The sequence below is a fragment of the Macrotis lagotis genome, chromosome 1, assembly GCF_037893015.1.
Source record: "Macrotis lagotis isolate mMagLag1 chromosome 1, bilby.v1.9.chrom.fasta, whole genome shotgun sequence".
NCBI lineage: Eukaryota > Metazoa > Chordata > Mammalia > Peramelemorphia > Peramelidae > Macrotis > Macrotis lagotis.
The window spans coordinates 741,024,432-741,040,347 of record NC_133658.1 but is presented as its reverse complement, the minus strand read 5'-3'; the positions used below and the strand labels follow the sequence as shown (position 1 = coordinate 741,040,347).

Here is a 15,916-nt window from a genome sequence, read left to right as displayed (position 1 = left end):
CATCACAAGTACAAAATGAAATAGTGCCTGCCCCCAAAGAGGTTCTATCTAGTTTATTCAGGGAAACAATCTTTGTGTGTGTGTGTGTGTGTGTGTGTGTGTGTGTGTGTGTGTGTGTATGAAATGTGTATATATATATATATATATATTATATACACACACTATTACTCTTCTATAAATTTGGGAGATAGCTTAATATGGAATCTCACATAGAAGAATTTTGAATGATAGTATATTGAGTGCTATACAATTCCTGGGTGATTTGTAGGTGTCTAAGCCTGCAAAATCTTAGATACTGATCTCTTGAATCACTAAAAATTGAATAATGAACAAAATTTAATTAAGTGCATCAGACATGTATTAAGCAAGGTTCTGGTCTAACAAACATCATAGAATGATACAATCTTCTTAGTTTTTGCAAGGCAATGGGGTTAAGTGGCTTGCCCAAGGCCACAAGGCTAGGTAATTAGTAAGCGTCTGAGGTCGGATCTGAACCCAGGTACTCCTGACTCCAAGGCCAGTGCTCCATTCACTGCGCCACCTAGCCACCCCCATATACAATCTTCTTTATGGAGCTTCTGAAGGAAATATAAACGTTAATTTGCTTCTGAGATTATCAGAGTTAAATGTTAATGTTTGTTTTCTGATGTTTGGGGATTTTATACTACATTGTATAACTACGACAATCAGGAAGTATTAATAAACAAGTTTTTCCTTCTTGTTATCCTGCTTAATTTCTTGGTACTAGAAATCAGCCTAACACAGAACAGCTACAATAATCTTCCTTAGGGCTAAGGGAAAAAAACCAATATCGATAAATCAGTTAAACAAAATAGGTACTAAATCAGCAACTTTGAAATTGAATATTATTTTTCTTTAGCATATATCATCCTTATTGCTTTTTTTAAACAAGTAATTTTCTTCCCAATTCTTATATTTATAAATAGCACTTTAAGAGAGAAATCACTTTTCAGAAATTGCTAAAAGCTTTGAAATTGCAAAACAAAGAAATTTCTGGATTGTCTACACCTTATACTCTCCATTAGTGAATATTGGAATTTTAGAAAGTTGTCTTACAACTCACTTATTTAAAATCTAAATGCTTCATATTCCATAGAAAATAAAGTTACTTTCAAGGCAGCTAGGTGGCGCGATAGAGCACCAGTACTGGAGTCAGGTGGACCTGAGTTCAAATGTGGCCTCAGACACTTAATAATTACCTAGCTGTGTGACCTTGGGCAAGTCACTTGCCTTGTAAAAAAAAGAAAATAAGGTTATTTTCCTAAAGTAATTTCTTGTATCTTAGTCAATAAAATTTAATTAACCAAAGAAAATTTTTCCTGTTATGGAAGCACCCCACTATGGAAATTTCCATCATTTTTATGTCTTTTCCCCAACTATTTGAAAATATCTACATAATTTATGACTCACAATTTGTAGAGAGGGTTGACTGGAAGCAGGAATATTGATGGCCCTTGTACAAGCAAAAAGAGAAGAACCAAGAAGACAGCTACTAATATTCAAACAGTGAATATCTGAATCATCTTAATATGATCCTGGGGGAAAATGTAACCAGCTAAAGGTTTGGACGGAACATGAAAGAATTCACTCTGATTCAGAAGAAATTTTAGGAACAAAGTGTTGTTGTGATTAGCAGAAGCTAAAGGAAAGAGAAAGATTAGTAAAGGCAGTTCTCCCCTAAGGAGAATTAGCAGGAAGAGCCATATCAGCAATCTCAAGGATATATGAACCTCTATGAGAGAATGAATGGTAAGGAAAGGTATAAGAGCATGAGAGTTTACCTGGCATTCCCCAAGACTGGGCTAACAGAATGACAGAAGCATTTAAGGGATAAGTAGTAAAGAAGGGTTTAGGGGCAGGAGAGGTTATTTTGGGAGAAGACACTCCTCTAGAGTAGGCTGCTCTCTCAAAGGAAGATGAGCAACTCAGTTGAGTGAGTGAACTTTTAAAGAGACCCAAAGATGAGATAATAGATATAACCCAAGGCCTAAGGCTGTAACTGGGAGAGTAGAGCTTTCAGGCTTAGGTGGGATCCATTGTTTTGTTGATTTGGACTTGTTCTTTATCAAGAGAGGGGCAAGGTATTTTACTAAAATTCATTGACCTCATCTCAATAACTTATATAATGGGATGGGGGCAGGGGCATATATTGCCTTCAGCAATGTTAAATGTTAAGAAGGAAAAGATTAATTAATAAAACACATTTCTCCAATATTTCCTCTTTTTCATTCAGATCCTAGTAACTTTTGTACATATATTTGAACTGGTTTATGAATCTAAATACCCTAGAAGATTCTGTAGAATATAAGGTAACTTTCCTAAAACAATGTAATACATCCTTAAAATTTTTTCTATAATAAGCATCAGACCAATGATTGGAATTTTTCTGTTAATGTATTTATTATATTTTTTACTAATCATTTGTAAAGAAAACATATGAAAGATAAATTAATAGATGATGAATCATTAGATTGATAGTTCATTTAGTAGGTTTATCATATGCCAAACCCTGTGGTAAGCACTGTGGACTCAGTACAAGGAAAAAGATATTTCCTACCACCAAGGAACTTATATATTCAAGTGGGAGAAAAGCTCATAAAAAGAAAGTTGAAATGAGGAAGAGGATTTGAATTAACCTGGGTAGAGGCAAGGTGAAAAGGTGATCCTGGGCTTCCTGACTTAGGTTAGGTTTGAAGAGAGAAGGAAGGTGGGCTGACTGCTTTTCCCAGGAGAGGGGATTCTGGGAGGAACTCTACAAGACAGAAGAGGCCATTGAAAGGTGTTGCTTGCTTGAGAACAGGCCTTTGGGGCATATCTGGAGAAGTGGCCTAAATATCACAGGCTGCAGTTTTAAGCTCATAAAACAAACTTTGGGACATTCTGTTTCTATATGGTTTGTGATCCACAGAAATCAAAGAGAGGTTGGGATGGAGAAAGTAATATCTGTAATGTATAGAAGAACTCAGGGAGATAAGATAATCTAGCAAGCAGTCATTAAAATAAATTACATTATATTTTATGGTTCATTGAAAAATTTTTTTTAAAGAAGGAAAATGCATGTAAATAAGGAAATCATCTCTTAAAATATACCAACCTAATATTTTAGTGATATGAATATTCATCCTTTCTATATCTTCAGATTTTAAAATTTTAGTAGTAATAATAATAATTGATATTTATTTACACTGTGCTTTTAAGGTTTGCAAAATAATTTACATAAATGATCTACAACCACAACAATCTGGCTACCTAAATAAAGTAAGCAACTTATCCCAGTTTTACAGATATGGATTTGAGAAGTTAAGTGACTTGTCCAGCATCATAAAGGAAATGTCACACCTGAAGCTAGGTCTAGTGACTCTATACTGAATGTTCTTTCCATTAAACCACACTTTACACACTATAGAAAGATGCATTTTTTATTTTTTATTAATCTTTAAGCAATCAGAAAATATATGTTAAAAGAACTAGCAGATACTAAAGCTATAAAAATAACTGTAAAATAGGATTAAGGATATTTGTTATTTGATAGAAATAGGAAATAATGGTTAGATGAGGCGGCCTCAGTCATGCTATCAAAGATTTTGAAAGTCAGAAGGTTTTAGATAATTAAATTTTATCCCTTTTCAATTCCTAATTCATGTTAAATGTTAAATATATGCATTCTGATTTTAGGAATTGGAAAATGATACAGCATTTCAGCAGGCTGTAAGAACTAGTCATGGCAGAAGACCTCCAGTAAGTAAATTTCATTATACAGGAAATTGAAATATTTGTTTACATTTTTTACAAATATAGATACTTTGGTAAAACAGATTAATCAAAATTAATCTTATTAATCATATGAGTTATTAGTAGAGAATGATGTGAGGGTTTAATTCCTCGAGTTATTGGGAGATCATATACTAAAGCATCATTCCATTCTACCAATTGATCCTAAGTAGTCTGGAGTATTTTCACCAGAATGTAACTCATCAGTTCCTTATAAATCAGAACTAGAAGCAGTTAATAGAGAAAGGCATAGAATCATCCAGAAGTAGAACAGGTTTACCACAGGAAATAATGAGCTCCCCTTTACCTGTTCAGTCATGTCCTACTCTTCATTATCCCACTTGGAATTTTCTTGTCCTGGAGTGGTTTGCCATTTCCTTCTTCAACTCATTTTACAGATGAGGAACTGAGGCATACAGGATTAAGTGACTTGTCCAGGGCCACACAGCTAGTAAAAATCTGAGGAATGATTTGAACTCAGGTCTTCCTGACTTCAGGCCCAGTGCTCTATCCACTGTGCCACCTAGTTGCCCTTCCCCCTTACTTGAAATCCTCAAATGGAGACTGAGTAATTACTTTGCAGGTACAATGTAGAGATACTTTTCCTGGATAGGAATGGATTGGGCTAATTCTTTTGAGATTTTGTGATTCTCTGAGTCCCAAAATGAGACAGTAATCTGCCTCAACTTGTTTTATGAGAATGTCTGGGCATCTGAGAAGTATAATTTTTAAAAATTAGCCTCATATGAACTCTTATACATAATATGAAAAAGTCCTTATTCATGACCCTCTCTTTTTCATTTCCTTGACGGTTCTGTTTTCCTAACTTATAAAAACACATTAATTTTATAAATTACTTTATTTTTTCTTTTTTCCTCAAGATAACTGCCAAAATACCCAACACAGCAGCAACTCGACCGATAGCCACTGGATATGGGGTCAGTTTTATTTCAATGAAGCTATTAAGTGGACTTTTTCCTCTTTAAACCCTGAAAGCATAGATCTTACCAGTGGGGGTTTCTTTTCTGTCCTTAAATGCATCACAAGCATTCAAATACATTTTCCAAAGGAAAGACTGTTGCACTCCCTTCACCAGTTTTCTGTATCATGTGCTCATGGTCAAGTCCTATTTTGTTATACTACGTTTATTATTAGTTTTATTTCACTTCCTGTAATTGCAAAGTTTACCTCTTGATTTTTCAGTAGTATGCCAAAACCCAGTGTAGCTTCCATTCTTTTATATGGATTTTTACCTTAAGAATGTTAGTACATTTTAAATATAAAGCACTTAAGTACTAAATGTGAAAGCAAAGTACAGAGAAAGTCTCAGAATCACATATTTGGGTCTTGTTATGTGCATTATGAGCTCAGAAAACAGATATACACTATACGCTGTTAACATCTTTGCAACATGGTCCAAATTATTACTTGTTTGTTTGTTCCTATCCTACAAGTAATGTGTGGAATAGGTAAAATGGTCCAAGATTTGAGAAAAATGATGGATTGTTCTGGTAGCACTTTAGACCCCTCTCAGTCCCTTTCTTGGTCTTAAAAATAAAGAGGGCTTAAAGAGATCTGTAGGCACAGTATAGAACAATGAGAATAGTTGATATTTGTATAGTATTTTAAAGTTTGCAAAGCTTCTTGCATATTTTAATCTTATTTCATCCTCATGAAACACTGTTGTGACATTATTATCTGTTTTATGGGTGAGGAAACAAAGGTTCAGAGAATTCATTTGCCTTCATTAACCTTCTCCTTTAGTAAATGAGTGACCATGATATGCAACCATGTATCTTTCAATATTATTTTATTAATAAGTCAAATTGAGTAGGCATCATACACAGGCTCTTAGAACTGGTTTTGGTGGGGGTTTTTGATGGACAAATGGAATAATAACTCACATTGATATCATACTATCTAAAGTTTTCTTATGAGAATCTCATCATTGGGTAGTACAAATGTTATTGTTCCCATTTTACAGAAGAGGAAACTTAAAAAAGTGAAGTGAATTATGTTAGGATATACTTAGCAAGTGTCAGAATTATGGCTTGAACCTACATTTTTCTGACTGCAGACTCTTCATGGTTTCTACTGTACCTTGTTGTTTGTCATGGTTAGCAGTGATTTGAAATTATTCTGGGCCAGATTGATGAAGAAAGTAGAATTTGGCTTTTTATAATTATTATTATTAAACCCTTCACTACTGTGAGTAAACAAGGTTAAAGGTAAATGTTTTCAGAATCATTTGAACTAACTGAATTTTTGTATTTGCTAGTCTAAAACATCATTGACATCATCGTTGGGGAGGCCAATGACAGGGGCCATTCAGGTAATTTGGGACTTGATTATTCTGTGATTTTTTAAAGTACCTAGAATAATGCCAGTAAAGTTTTTTTTTCATAATAATTTTAAATGATTAGTTTTTGAACAAAATGTAACTTCTTTAGTGAACTTAATTCTCTAATTTGTGAGTTAGAGATTTGATTGGTATAAATTTGTGAGAGAAGGAAGGGCTTCATTAGATTTATATGAGGAGGATACTTTCCTTGATATTTTCTTCAAAGTTGCTAGACTTGAAATTTAATAGTAAAACCCTGTTTGAGGGTTGGCACAGGACCAGTCGATCAGATTACCAATACCCAGATTACTATGCTGCATAGTAATCTCCAGGACACACAGTTCCTTTGCTGCCTCTTTCAAGTTTTCTGGTAAATTTCAGAGCCTTGTAGAAAGCCATAATAAATACTTAGCTACCAAGTAATAGTAGAGTGACTTTTCTAGTTAAATTCATCTGTCACAGTCAGAACTTGATGAAAGGTAGAGAAGCATTATGTCAATTTTATGACTGCACAGGTGGTTAGTGAAGCACAAGAAGTGGAATCAGGCTGAGAGTTAATAAAATTCAAATAATCAATATTTGATCCCTCTTTAAAAAAATGCATCCTGTATACAAAGCTTTAAAATAGTTTAACATAAATTCAATCTTTTGTTTATAAAATAATTTTTGTTTTTATTCATTTAAGGATGGAGTTGCTCGCCCTATGACAGCTGTGAGGGCAGCTGGTTTCACAAAAGCAGCTTTAAGAGGTTTGTTTTTATATTGTTTGTATATATTATTCCTTCTGTATTGTGAATGTCTAGGTGTGTTGTGTATATACATAAACATAAATATTCATATATGTGTGTGTGTACATATATATATATACATATATATATATTTATACACACATACCTACAAACATGTAAATACATGATCCAAATACTGAAATGAATCTGTCATCTCTTTTGTTGTAAGTATTCCCTTCAGTGATAACAGATTGTAACCCCCCAAGCCTGCTCATCCTGTGTTGCTCTAGTTCATGTCCTCTAATAAGCTGACCTTGGATGCCTACCTAATATGTAGAAGTCTTTCCTTGCTTTCTTGTGACATTGCAAAGTTACCAATGGAGAATGTAGATTGTCATTTGCACTCCTTGGTGACTAGCCCATCTTTTTTTGCCATGCATTTTCTGGAAGACATCCTGTAATTTCCCTTTGTAATTCTATTTTTTGTATTTGTTATGGCTTGCTCCTGCCCACTGTATTCTTCTCCAATGCTCAAGTTCTATTTCTTGGAGATTATAGGATTATATTACTTATAGTCATATAATAACTTATTTTTCAAAATTGAGTAGAATTTGCTTCTAAATTTATCTTTGCTCTATGTCTTAGTTACAGAAAAATTGTTTAAGGGTCTGTTTGATTTGTTCTTGGTTCAGTCTATTTAGATTGTTCATTTTGTTATTTACTCCTTTGAAGATAGATACCCAGTTCTTTTAGGATATCAAATTCATTCATTCATTCATTCATTCATTGGTTTTTGTGAGACAATAGGGTTAAGTGACTTGCCCAAGGTCACACAACTAGGTAATTATTAATTGTCTGAGGCTGAATTTAAACTCAGGTCCTCCTGACTTCAGGGCCAGTGCTTTATCCACTGTGCCACCTAGCCACCCCAGGATTTCAAATTTGTTGGCATATCCAATGACATTATTCTGGAAACCTAAGCCCTCATATATTGTTGGGTTCACTCTGATGAATAGTCCATTTAGTACAGATTTTTCAATTTCACCCCAGGTTCTGCTTTCGACCCTCTTGGTCAGTCCAGAGGCCCTGCTCCTCCATTAGAAGCCAAAAATGAAGACAGGTTTGTAGTTTGTTTTGTTATTGGTTTTAGTTGGCATACCTTTTAAAATACATACTGCATTAGTATATTTTAAATTAAACTCAGTATAACATTCATAACAATCTTTGTTTATTGGAACTTATTATGGTAAACCTACCTATGAATAATATTCATGTGTGTGCTAGGTGGTAGTTTTTTAATTTTTGAAAACATTGTAATTTTTATGAATTCCTTTGAAGTTCATATAATTAAAGTGATATTATAAATATAATGAGAAATGTTGGTTTTTAAAAATGCTTCTCAAAAACTATGATAAAAATATAACCTATACATTTCAGGTTGTCCTAACATTGAAATGACAGTTTTCTGATAACATTAATTAACTTTTATGCTAATCTACAAAGGAGACAAAAAGCTAAAAAAAATTTTTTTTAAGTTGATATGGATTCAAGGTTTGGTTATCCAGTAGATTAGTTTTTTAAAAAATTGTCATACTTAAAAACCTGAAAGATTTGTATTGTATTCTAAATAGAATTTATCTTTTCCTTTTTTGATAAATAACTTAAGATGCTTCAGTAGAATGGGAATTGGGTTTTCCATATAGTGATATTTTGCTTCTTTTGAGTATAAGAACAATTCCGGTTTTTAAATCTTCATTTAAATATTATATTTTTTCTGGCTATTTGTTGAATTGATTAGTTGTTTGCATGGGCTTCAACACATCTTTGTACATTTTTTAAACTTCAATTTTCCTACAAGTAGCATATAATAATGAATTTATTAAAATTTTAACTACTAATCATCATGATATAGTCAGTCCTCAGCTCCTTGAACATGAATTACATTGATCAAACTAATTGTAAGTTTCATTTCAGAGAATATGATTTTATTGATTAAACTACACTTTTAGCAACCCTCTTTAAAAAAAGAAGCCTTTTTTGGCAATGACAAAGTGAGGGAGCCAATGGTCCATTCATTTGGGAATACTTCATTTAGGAATTATTATACCTAGACTATGATAGCATAATAGTTGTCCACCTTGATTAAAGAAAACTATATTGGAAAGTGTTGGTTTTGTTATTTTGAGGGAATGACTTTGAAATGACACAGGTATTATAGTTATCTTATTGATTCTGGCCTTTTCAGAATATGATTTTGCATTCCTGAAACTGTTTCTTTAAATTCCTTTATTCAGTTAGAAATTTAATTTCACATTCAGCTTCTCTCTGGTAATCAGTGTTTTGAATTTTTTCTAACAAATGACATGTACTTCAATTGTGCTTATCAAAAGGATATAACCTTTTCTGTAATAGTCATTTTTTCATTTGTCACAGGAACTGAAATGAGAATAAATTGTGCAAAATTGTGTAATGATAATGATATTTTCTTAAATTTTCACAAGGATAATGTTAAACTCTCAAATATTAATATTTTAGGTAATTTAATACTTTAAATAATAGCTTTTAAAATTTAATTTCAGTCCAGAAGAAAAGATTAGACAATTAGAAAAAAAAGTAAATGAGTTGGTAGAAGAAAGCTGTATTGCCAACAGTTGTGGAGACCTAAAGTTGGTAAGTTCATTGACTCATTAAAATTAAGATTATGTAATTTGTGAGAACATAGCCAGAATACTGTTCTTTTTCTTTAAAATGAAACTTTTGACTTTTCATACTGGATTGTAAATCTTTCTCTAATTTGACCAATTTGTATTTAATATGTATATATATATATATATATATATATATACACATATATATATGTATATATATGTTTTTGTTTTTGTTTTTTTAGTTTTTGCAAGTCAATGGGGTTAAGTGGCTTGCCCAAGGTCACACAGCTGGGCAATTATTAAATGTCTGAGGTCGGATTTGAACTCAGGTCCTCCTGACTTCAGGGCTGGTTCTCCATCCACTGTGTCATCTAGCTGCCCTCAATTTGTCACAGTGTTTAAAAAAAACTTACTTCATTTTCTGACCGGATTTAATACTGTAGTGAAGATTGAACCTTAGATACTTGCTTTCTAAAGTTTACAAGGAACTGTTTCCTTTTTCTTGGTTGGTCTGTCTGTCTGTCTGTATGTTTTGATGCCTTGTCAGCCAAAACTCTACTGTGTCATTTCTGGTGATATCTCAGGGCTTCTTTAAAACATATTTTTAAAGTAAATGAAATTGTTGATTCTATCAAACTATGAGTAGTCTTCATGGATTGTTTACTTTTATTTCCACCATTTTTGACTTTTATAATGGCTATCATTTTATGAGATAGAGGAGTAGCTAATAAAGTTTGCAAAGCCTGTGGACCTTTGTTTTCATTTTAAGAAACATTTAAATGATTTAAATAGTTTAATCACTTTCTTACAGAAGCATTTTCCTATAGAAAACAATTGTTACTATGATAACAAATTCAATTATTTGTTTACTATTAAAATTAGAAGCATTCCTTGGATGATAGAAAAAAACACTGGATTAGGAATCAGTATACCTAGGTTAAATTCTCTCAGATTGTTTCCTCAGTTGTAAAATGGGGGACTGTGTTTGATATCAAAGCTCTCCCTTACCTGTAGAATTCTAGATTCTCAGAAATCTAATTCCTTGTAGCTTCTGCTCATTGATGTTTTTTCTGGAATCAGACAATGTAACTCTTTTTTTTCATTTGGCAGTCTTTCAAATTTAAGCACGATTTATTGTGTCCTTCCTCTACCACACATTCTCTTCAGTTTTCTCTGTCATCCCTAATTCTTTTTATAGCTTTTCCTTTAATATGATGGTTTTACTCTCCTAATGATTCTAGAAACAGTTCTTCAGATGTGCTTCAATTTGTTACCCTTGAGTTTAAGACTCAAATTAAAGTTTTCTGTTTGTTCTGACTAGCATGAAATACAATTAGACTATCACTTCCCTTGTTCTGAATGCTAGTACTCATTTCAAACCTTTAGTCAACTAGAAACCCCAAATCTTTTTCACTTGAATTTAGGATTGTCTTCTTCCCCTCATCCTGTGTTTATGTAATTGAACCAAGTGTAGGAGATGACATTTATCCACAGTAAACTTCATTTTGTTCAGTTAAGTCCATAATTCTAGCTTGTTTCAATCTTTTTGGATGCTGATTCATTAATTCAACATAAACTATCCTTTTATAGCTTCATGTCATCTTGAAATTTGATAGGAATTGCTGTCAGTATCTTCATCTTGTCAATAAAAATATTTTAGAACAACAGAGCTCTCATATGTTGGTCCTAGTCATCTACTAATTCACTATCAATTTTTTTTTGCTTTAAAAATATTTCCAAATTTAATTCATGTTATTAAGAAAATATGCTGTACATTCATTTCTCTTAAAAATTGGTAACAAACTAAAAGCTGTGGGAGTTTTTGTTTTTTTAGGCAAAATCTTGACATTTTATAAGCTACTATGTAAAACTATGTGGTATTATATATGTTGCCAAAAGTTCAAAAACAGTTTTTCAAAATCATTAAGGCTCTGGAAAAAGCCAAAGATGCAGGAAGAAAGGAGAGAGTACTGGTGAGACAACGTGAACAAGTAACAACTCCTGAAAACATCAATTTGGACTTGACTTACTCCGTAAGTGCTGAAATATCTGTGAAATCAAATTATTATCTGTGTTGATTATGGATTATAGTGCAGACATAATCCACTGGGATTTTGCTTTTCAGTCCTATGGAAAAGATAATAGTAAATGAAACAGTGTTATTTAGGAAAGATAACTCCTATCCAATGTGTCTAATTCAAGTCTAAATCTCAACCAGTGAAGTTTTGCAATGTTACTACAAGAGTGGTTGAATGTATTAACAACATTGTTGCAAAAGAACAATGAAGACTGTGTCTGGCAAGCACATCAGACTAGACCAGTAACAGGCTATGTAGAGGGTGGAAAATAGATGGAACTACCAGATTGCCTGCACAACTAGTTTCTTATTCTAAGTAGGTCTTTCTAAAGATGTGTACACCATTGAAAGAAATTACTTTCTATTGCTAAACATAAATCTCTTATAAGAAATTTGATAAAGTGAAGGTTTCATTTTGAAGAGGTACCTACAGTATCTGCCTTACACTTATGTCTATTATTTTATTGTGTCCTGTCCAATTTAACAAACACATAAGTGCTTAAATACAAAGCACTGGGCTAACCATTGAGACTACAAAGACAAAAACACAAACCTTTGCCTTCAAGGAACTTACATTTTACTATGGGTTAAGAGATGGTAGTGGAGATTGTACCATATACACAGATAAAGACAAAATAATTAAAGGAAAGCCATTGTAAATTGGGAGGAATTGAGCTTCATAGAAGAGGTGAATCTGGATTGAACCTTTAAAGAAGTTAGAGATCCTAAGTGGTAGAAGTTACAGAAAATTCATTCTAGACAGTACATTCCAAGTATGGGGAACATCCTATGCAAAAAAGAAATGAAATAGGATTCTAAGTTTAGGGAATGGGTGGTGGATCAGTTTGGCTGGAATGTAGAATTGATGAAGAGGAATAGTATGGAATAAGTCTGGAAAGGTAAATGAGAACCAGAATATAGAGGTTTATATTTTAGAGTGAGTAGGGAATAGGAATGACTGTGTTTTTTTTAAGTAATCAGATCTGTGTTTTAGAATATTAATTTGACATCTATATGGCGAAAATACTCTACTGGAGAAAAGTTTGGAAGTAAAATGTCCAGTTAGGAGACTATATGAAAAGTAATGAAGATCTGACCTAAGATGGAGACTGAGTGCAGCATGAACAGGTGTGGGAATGTTATCAGGGCAGAGTTTATGAAACTTGACATCTGGTTGAGGGATCAGAAAGATAGAAAGGTTAGGAATGAGATCAAGGCTAACAGTTGGGGTGATTGAGAGAATGATAGTACTGTCAAAAGAAATGATAAAGTTTGGAGGAGAGATGTTCTTGGGGAAAAAGATGAGTTCTATCTTGGACATTCCTCTGAAATATAGTAGTAGAGATGCACAGAAGGTGTTTGTGGTGGAAACTAAGATGTGAGGATCCTTATGTGTGGTTGAGGTGGACTTGAAGATAAAAACTGGAGTTAGAGTTCCATGGGGTTGGAACTTGATGAAATTAGAAATTATTATATTTGTGGGGGATCAACAGCTTTACTGAAATTGAAACTGTTAGGAGGGCAGGAATGGGAGTTGGGAGAAAGAGAAATAACTAGAAGATAGTTCCCCAACTAGATTAAACACATGCTCCTCACCAGTCCTGTAACCTCATTTCAAGATAGTGGAAGACAGTAGATATGACGAAAATACCCTATATGTCAAGAAAGCATTTAGCTCCTGTTTCAAGCCTTCTGAAGCACTGTTAGTTTCTCAAGGCCTGAAATCTTTAATGTCTCTGCTCAGGATCTAATGAATGCACCTCCGTCTCAGTGCAGCCCTCATGTGCCTCTGGCTGTCCAAGGCTGGAGAGCTTTAATGGCTATGCGTTTCTTTAAGGCAGGACTTATACCACCTCTGGGTCCATGAGACTCAGGATTGACTTTGGGTTCTGAGATCTCTGCAATGGCTTATGAGAACTGTGATGATTCAGGGGTCTGGCCTGAATACTTGATGCCAGCTCCGGAGGCTACTCATATGGTCAGAGATGAAAACATACTTAGAAGATACCATATACTTAAGATTTCAGTCTTTTAGTCTCTGGAAACAAAAGCCCTGTGTCAGGGTTAATTTATTTAGAGCCAAAAAACTGAAAATTAATGACTTTTTAAGGGTACTCATGTAAATTAACTTTCTAGTTCTTTTCTAAAAATGAATTTTTATTGGTATCTTTTGTTTTTATGTCACTTAAATTTCCTGTTTTATCCTTTCCCCTTCCTTCCTCTCAAAGAACCATTCCACATAACAAGGAATTTTAAAAATTGCTTTCATTTTAAGGCAAAATTTTTTTTCTCTTTATTTTGGTAGTTTCCTATTTTAGGTTATTTTTAAAATGTGCTTTAGTGTTCATAGCTAGCCTTGTTATAAGATAATAATGGTTATCATATTTATTCTTTTTGAAAATTTCTTTAGGTTCTTTTCAATTTGGCCAGTCAGTATTCAGCTAATGAAATGTATGCTGAAGCACTAAACACATATCAAGTTATAGTGAAGAATAAAATGTTTAGTAATGCAGGTAGGTATATCTCTCTAAAATGTTGGCAGTTTCATTTTTATATCGTGATCAAATTATTTCAAAGTCATTTACATATAATATATTAAATAATCCCACTTATGTTCATGATTTTTTTTTCAGAAATATTTTATTTAGTTTGAGTTTTACAATTTTTCCCCTATTCTTGCTTCCCTCCCCCCACCCCCACAGAAGGCATTCTGTTAGTCTTTACATTGTTTCCATGGTATACATTGATTTCAGTTGAATGTGATGAGAGAAATCATATCCTTAAGGAAGAGAAATAAAATACAAGAGATAGCAAAATTTATGTCCATGATTTATAATTATGAATATATGTTGACAGTTTATTATTAGTTTTATCTCATTTTATAGCATTTAAAGAGACTTCAAAGGCCTTTTAATCCAGTGGTGTCAAATTCAGATAGAAACAAAGACCACTAATCTTGTGCATAAGAATCTCTTGTACATATTTCACATATTGCTTTAGCTTTAAAATATGTTTTCTGTGGTTTATTATATGTTTATTTTGTTAAATTTTTCCACTTACATTTTAATCTGATTTGGCTCCACTTGGCAGTATTTGATTCTTCTGCTTTATTCAATCCCTAAATTGAAATTTGAACTACCTCTAAAAAATTCCCAAGAAATTTTCAGTTGACTTTTTTTTGTAGGCCACAAGTCCAGGGAACTCATCACCTTTTTTTTTTTTTGCAAGGCAATGGGGTTTAGTGACTTGCCCAAGGCCACACAGCTAGGTAATTATAAGTGTCTGAGGTCAGATTTGAACTCAGGTACTCCTGACTCCAGGCCTGGTGCTCTATCCACTGCACCACCTAGCCACCTCAAACTTATCACCTATCAGGCCAGACCACACTGATCTTTAGAATTCACTTCTCCCTTCCAGTGTCCCCCTCAGTTCTGTTCTCAGAGGCTGAGTAGAAGAAATCTAATCTCTTGTCTATACAACAAACCTTCAAATATTTATAGACTGTAACTCTGGCCTCTACCCTGCTGCTCCCCTCTTTCTCTAACCTCTCTCCCCCTGGATTCTCATTTCTAGGTTAAAAATATGATCTTTTTATGGCTTTTAATTCCCCCTGCCTTCTAGTGACCATTCTCTGCACTTAGTTTGACTTGTCACTATCATTTCAAATCAGTCCTGAAATATATGTGTATATACACACACACACACACACACACACACACACACACACACACACACTCCAGAAATTGTCTGACCAGGGTAGAGTAATGTGGGAGTTATTAGAGGGCAGAGAGGAACAAGAGCATTAGTTGGTTTCTGATGAAATTCATTTGTAAGAGCCACAAATTTATAGTTGCAGTAGATTATTGTTGTTGTTGTTGTTGTTATTATTATTATTATTATTAAGATACTCCTAGTGTAAAAATAGTCATGAGTGTGCTTGCTGGTAAATATCTAATAACCAGTTCTCTGGCAGGAAAATATATGTACATTACATGTTAAATTATAATTTGCTATATTAACTTTTTTCCCATCATATGTGTCTAGACAATCAACAAAATAAGCCCTCATTTGTAGTATTTGCCAGTTTCCTGGGTATAAAATGCTCACACTGAAAAATTTAACTATCAGTTCTTGACAGTTAATTCAAATTGACTCCAACACACCTATAAAGGAAACCCTTTATGTAAGAATCTGCATTTATAGAAATATATTATGGAAATGTTCATTATAATGCTGCTGATAGCGTAAAGCATAGGACATCACTGAAAGGAACACTTAGTTGGTAATATCAATAAAAGTTTTCATTCATATTATAATGCTTTGTGACTTA

The 15,916-nt window shown here is 33.3% G+C and overlaps 1 protein-coding gene across 4 annotated transcripts in view; it reads left to right on the top strand.

Moving 5' to 3' along the window:
- Window positions 1–15,916, top strand: part of IFT88 (intraflagellar transport 88) — a 126,458-nt gene that overhangs the window by 5,641 nt on the left and 104,901 nt on the right. For 2 of the 4 annotated variants that reach the window (XM_074216243.1, XM_074216242.1), the window contains exons 3-10: window positions 3,697–3,759; window positions 4,674–4,730; window positions 6,071–6,124; window positions 6,819–6,882; window positions 7,912–7,981; window positions 9,441–9,531; window positions 11,438–11,542; window positions 13,997–14,099. In XM_074216243.1, coding sequence (XP_074072344.1) covers window positions 3,697–3,759; window positions 4,674–4,730; window positions 6,071–6,124; window positions 6,819–6,882; window positions 7,912–7,981; window positions 9,441–9,531; window positions 11,438–11,542; window positions 13,997–14,099 — 607 coding nt within the window. The remainder of the gene's footprint in view (window positions 1–3,696; window positions 3,760–4,673; window positions 4,731–6,070; window positions 6,125–6,818; window positions 6,883–7,911; window positions 7,982–9,440; window positions 9,532–11,437; window positions 11,543–13,996; window positions 14,100–15,916) is intronic. The other 2 variants (XM_074216241.1, XM_074216240.1) reach the window with 1 other exon arrangement.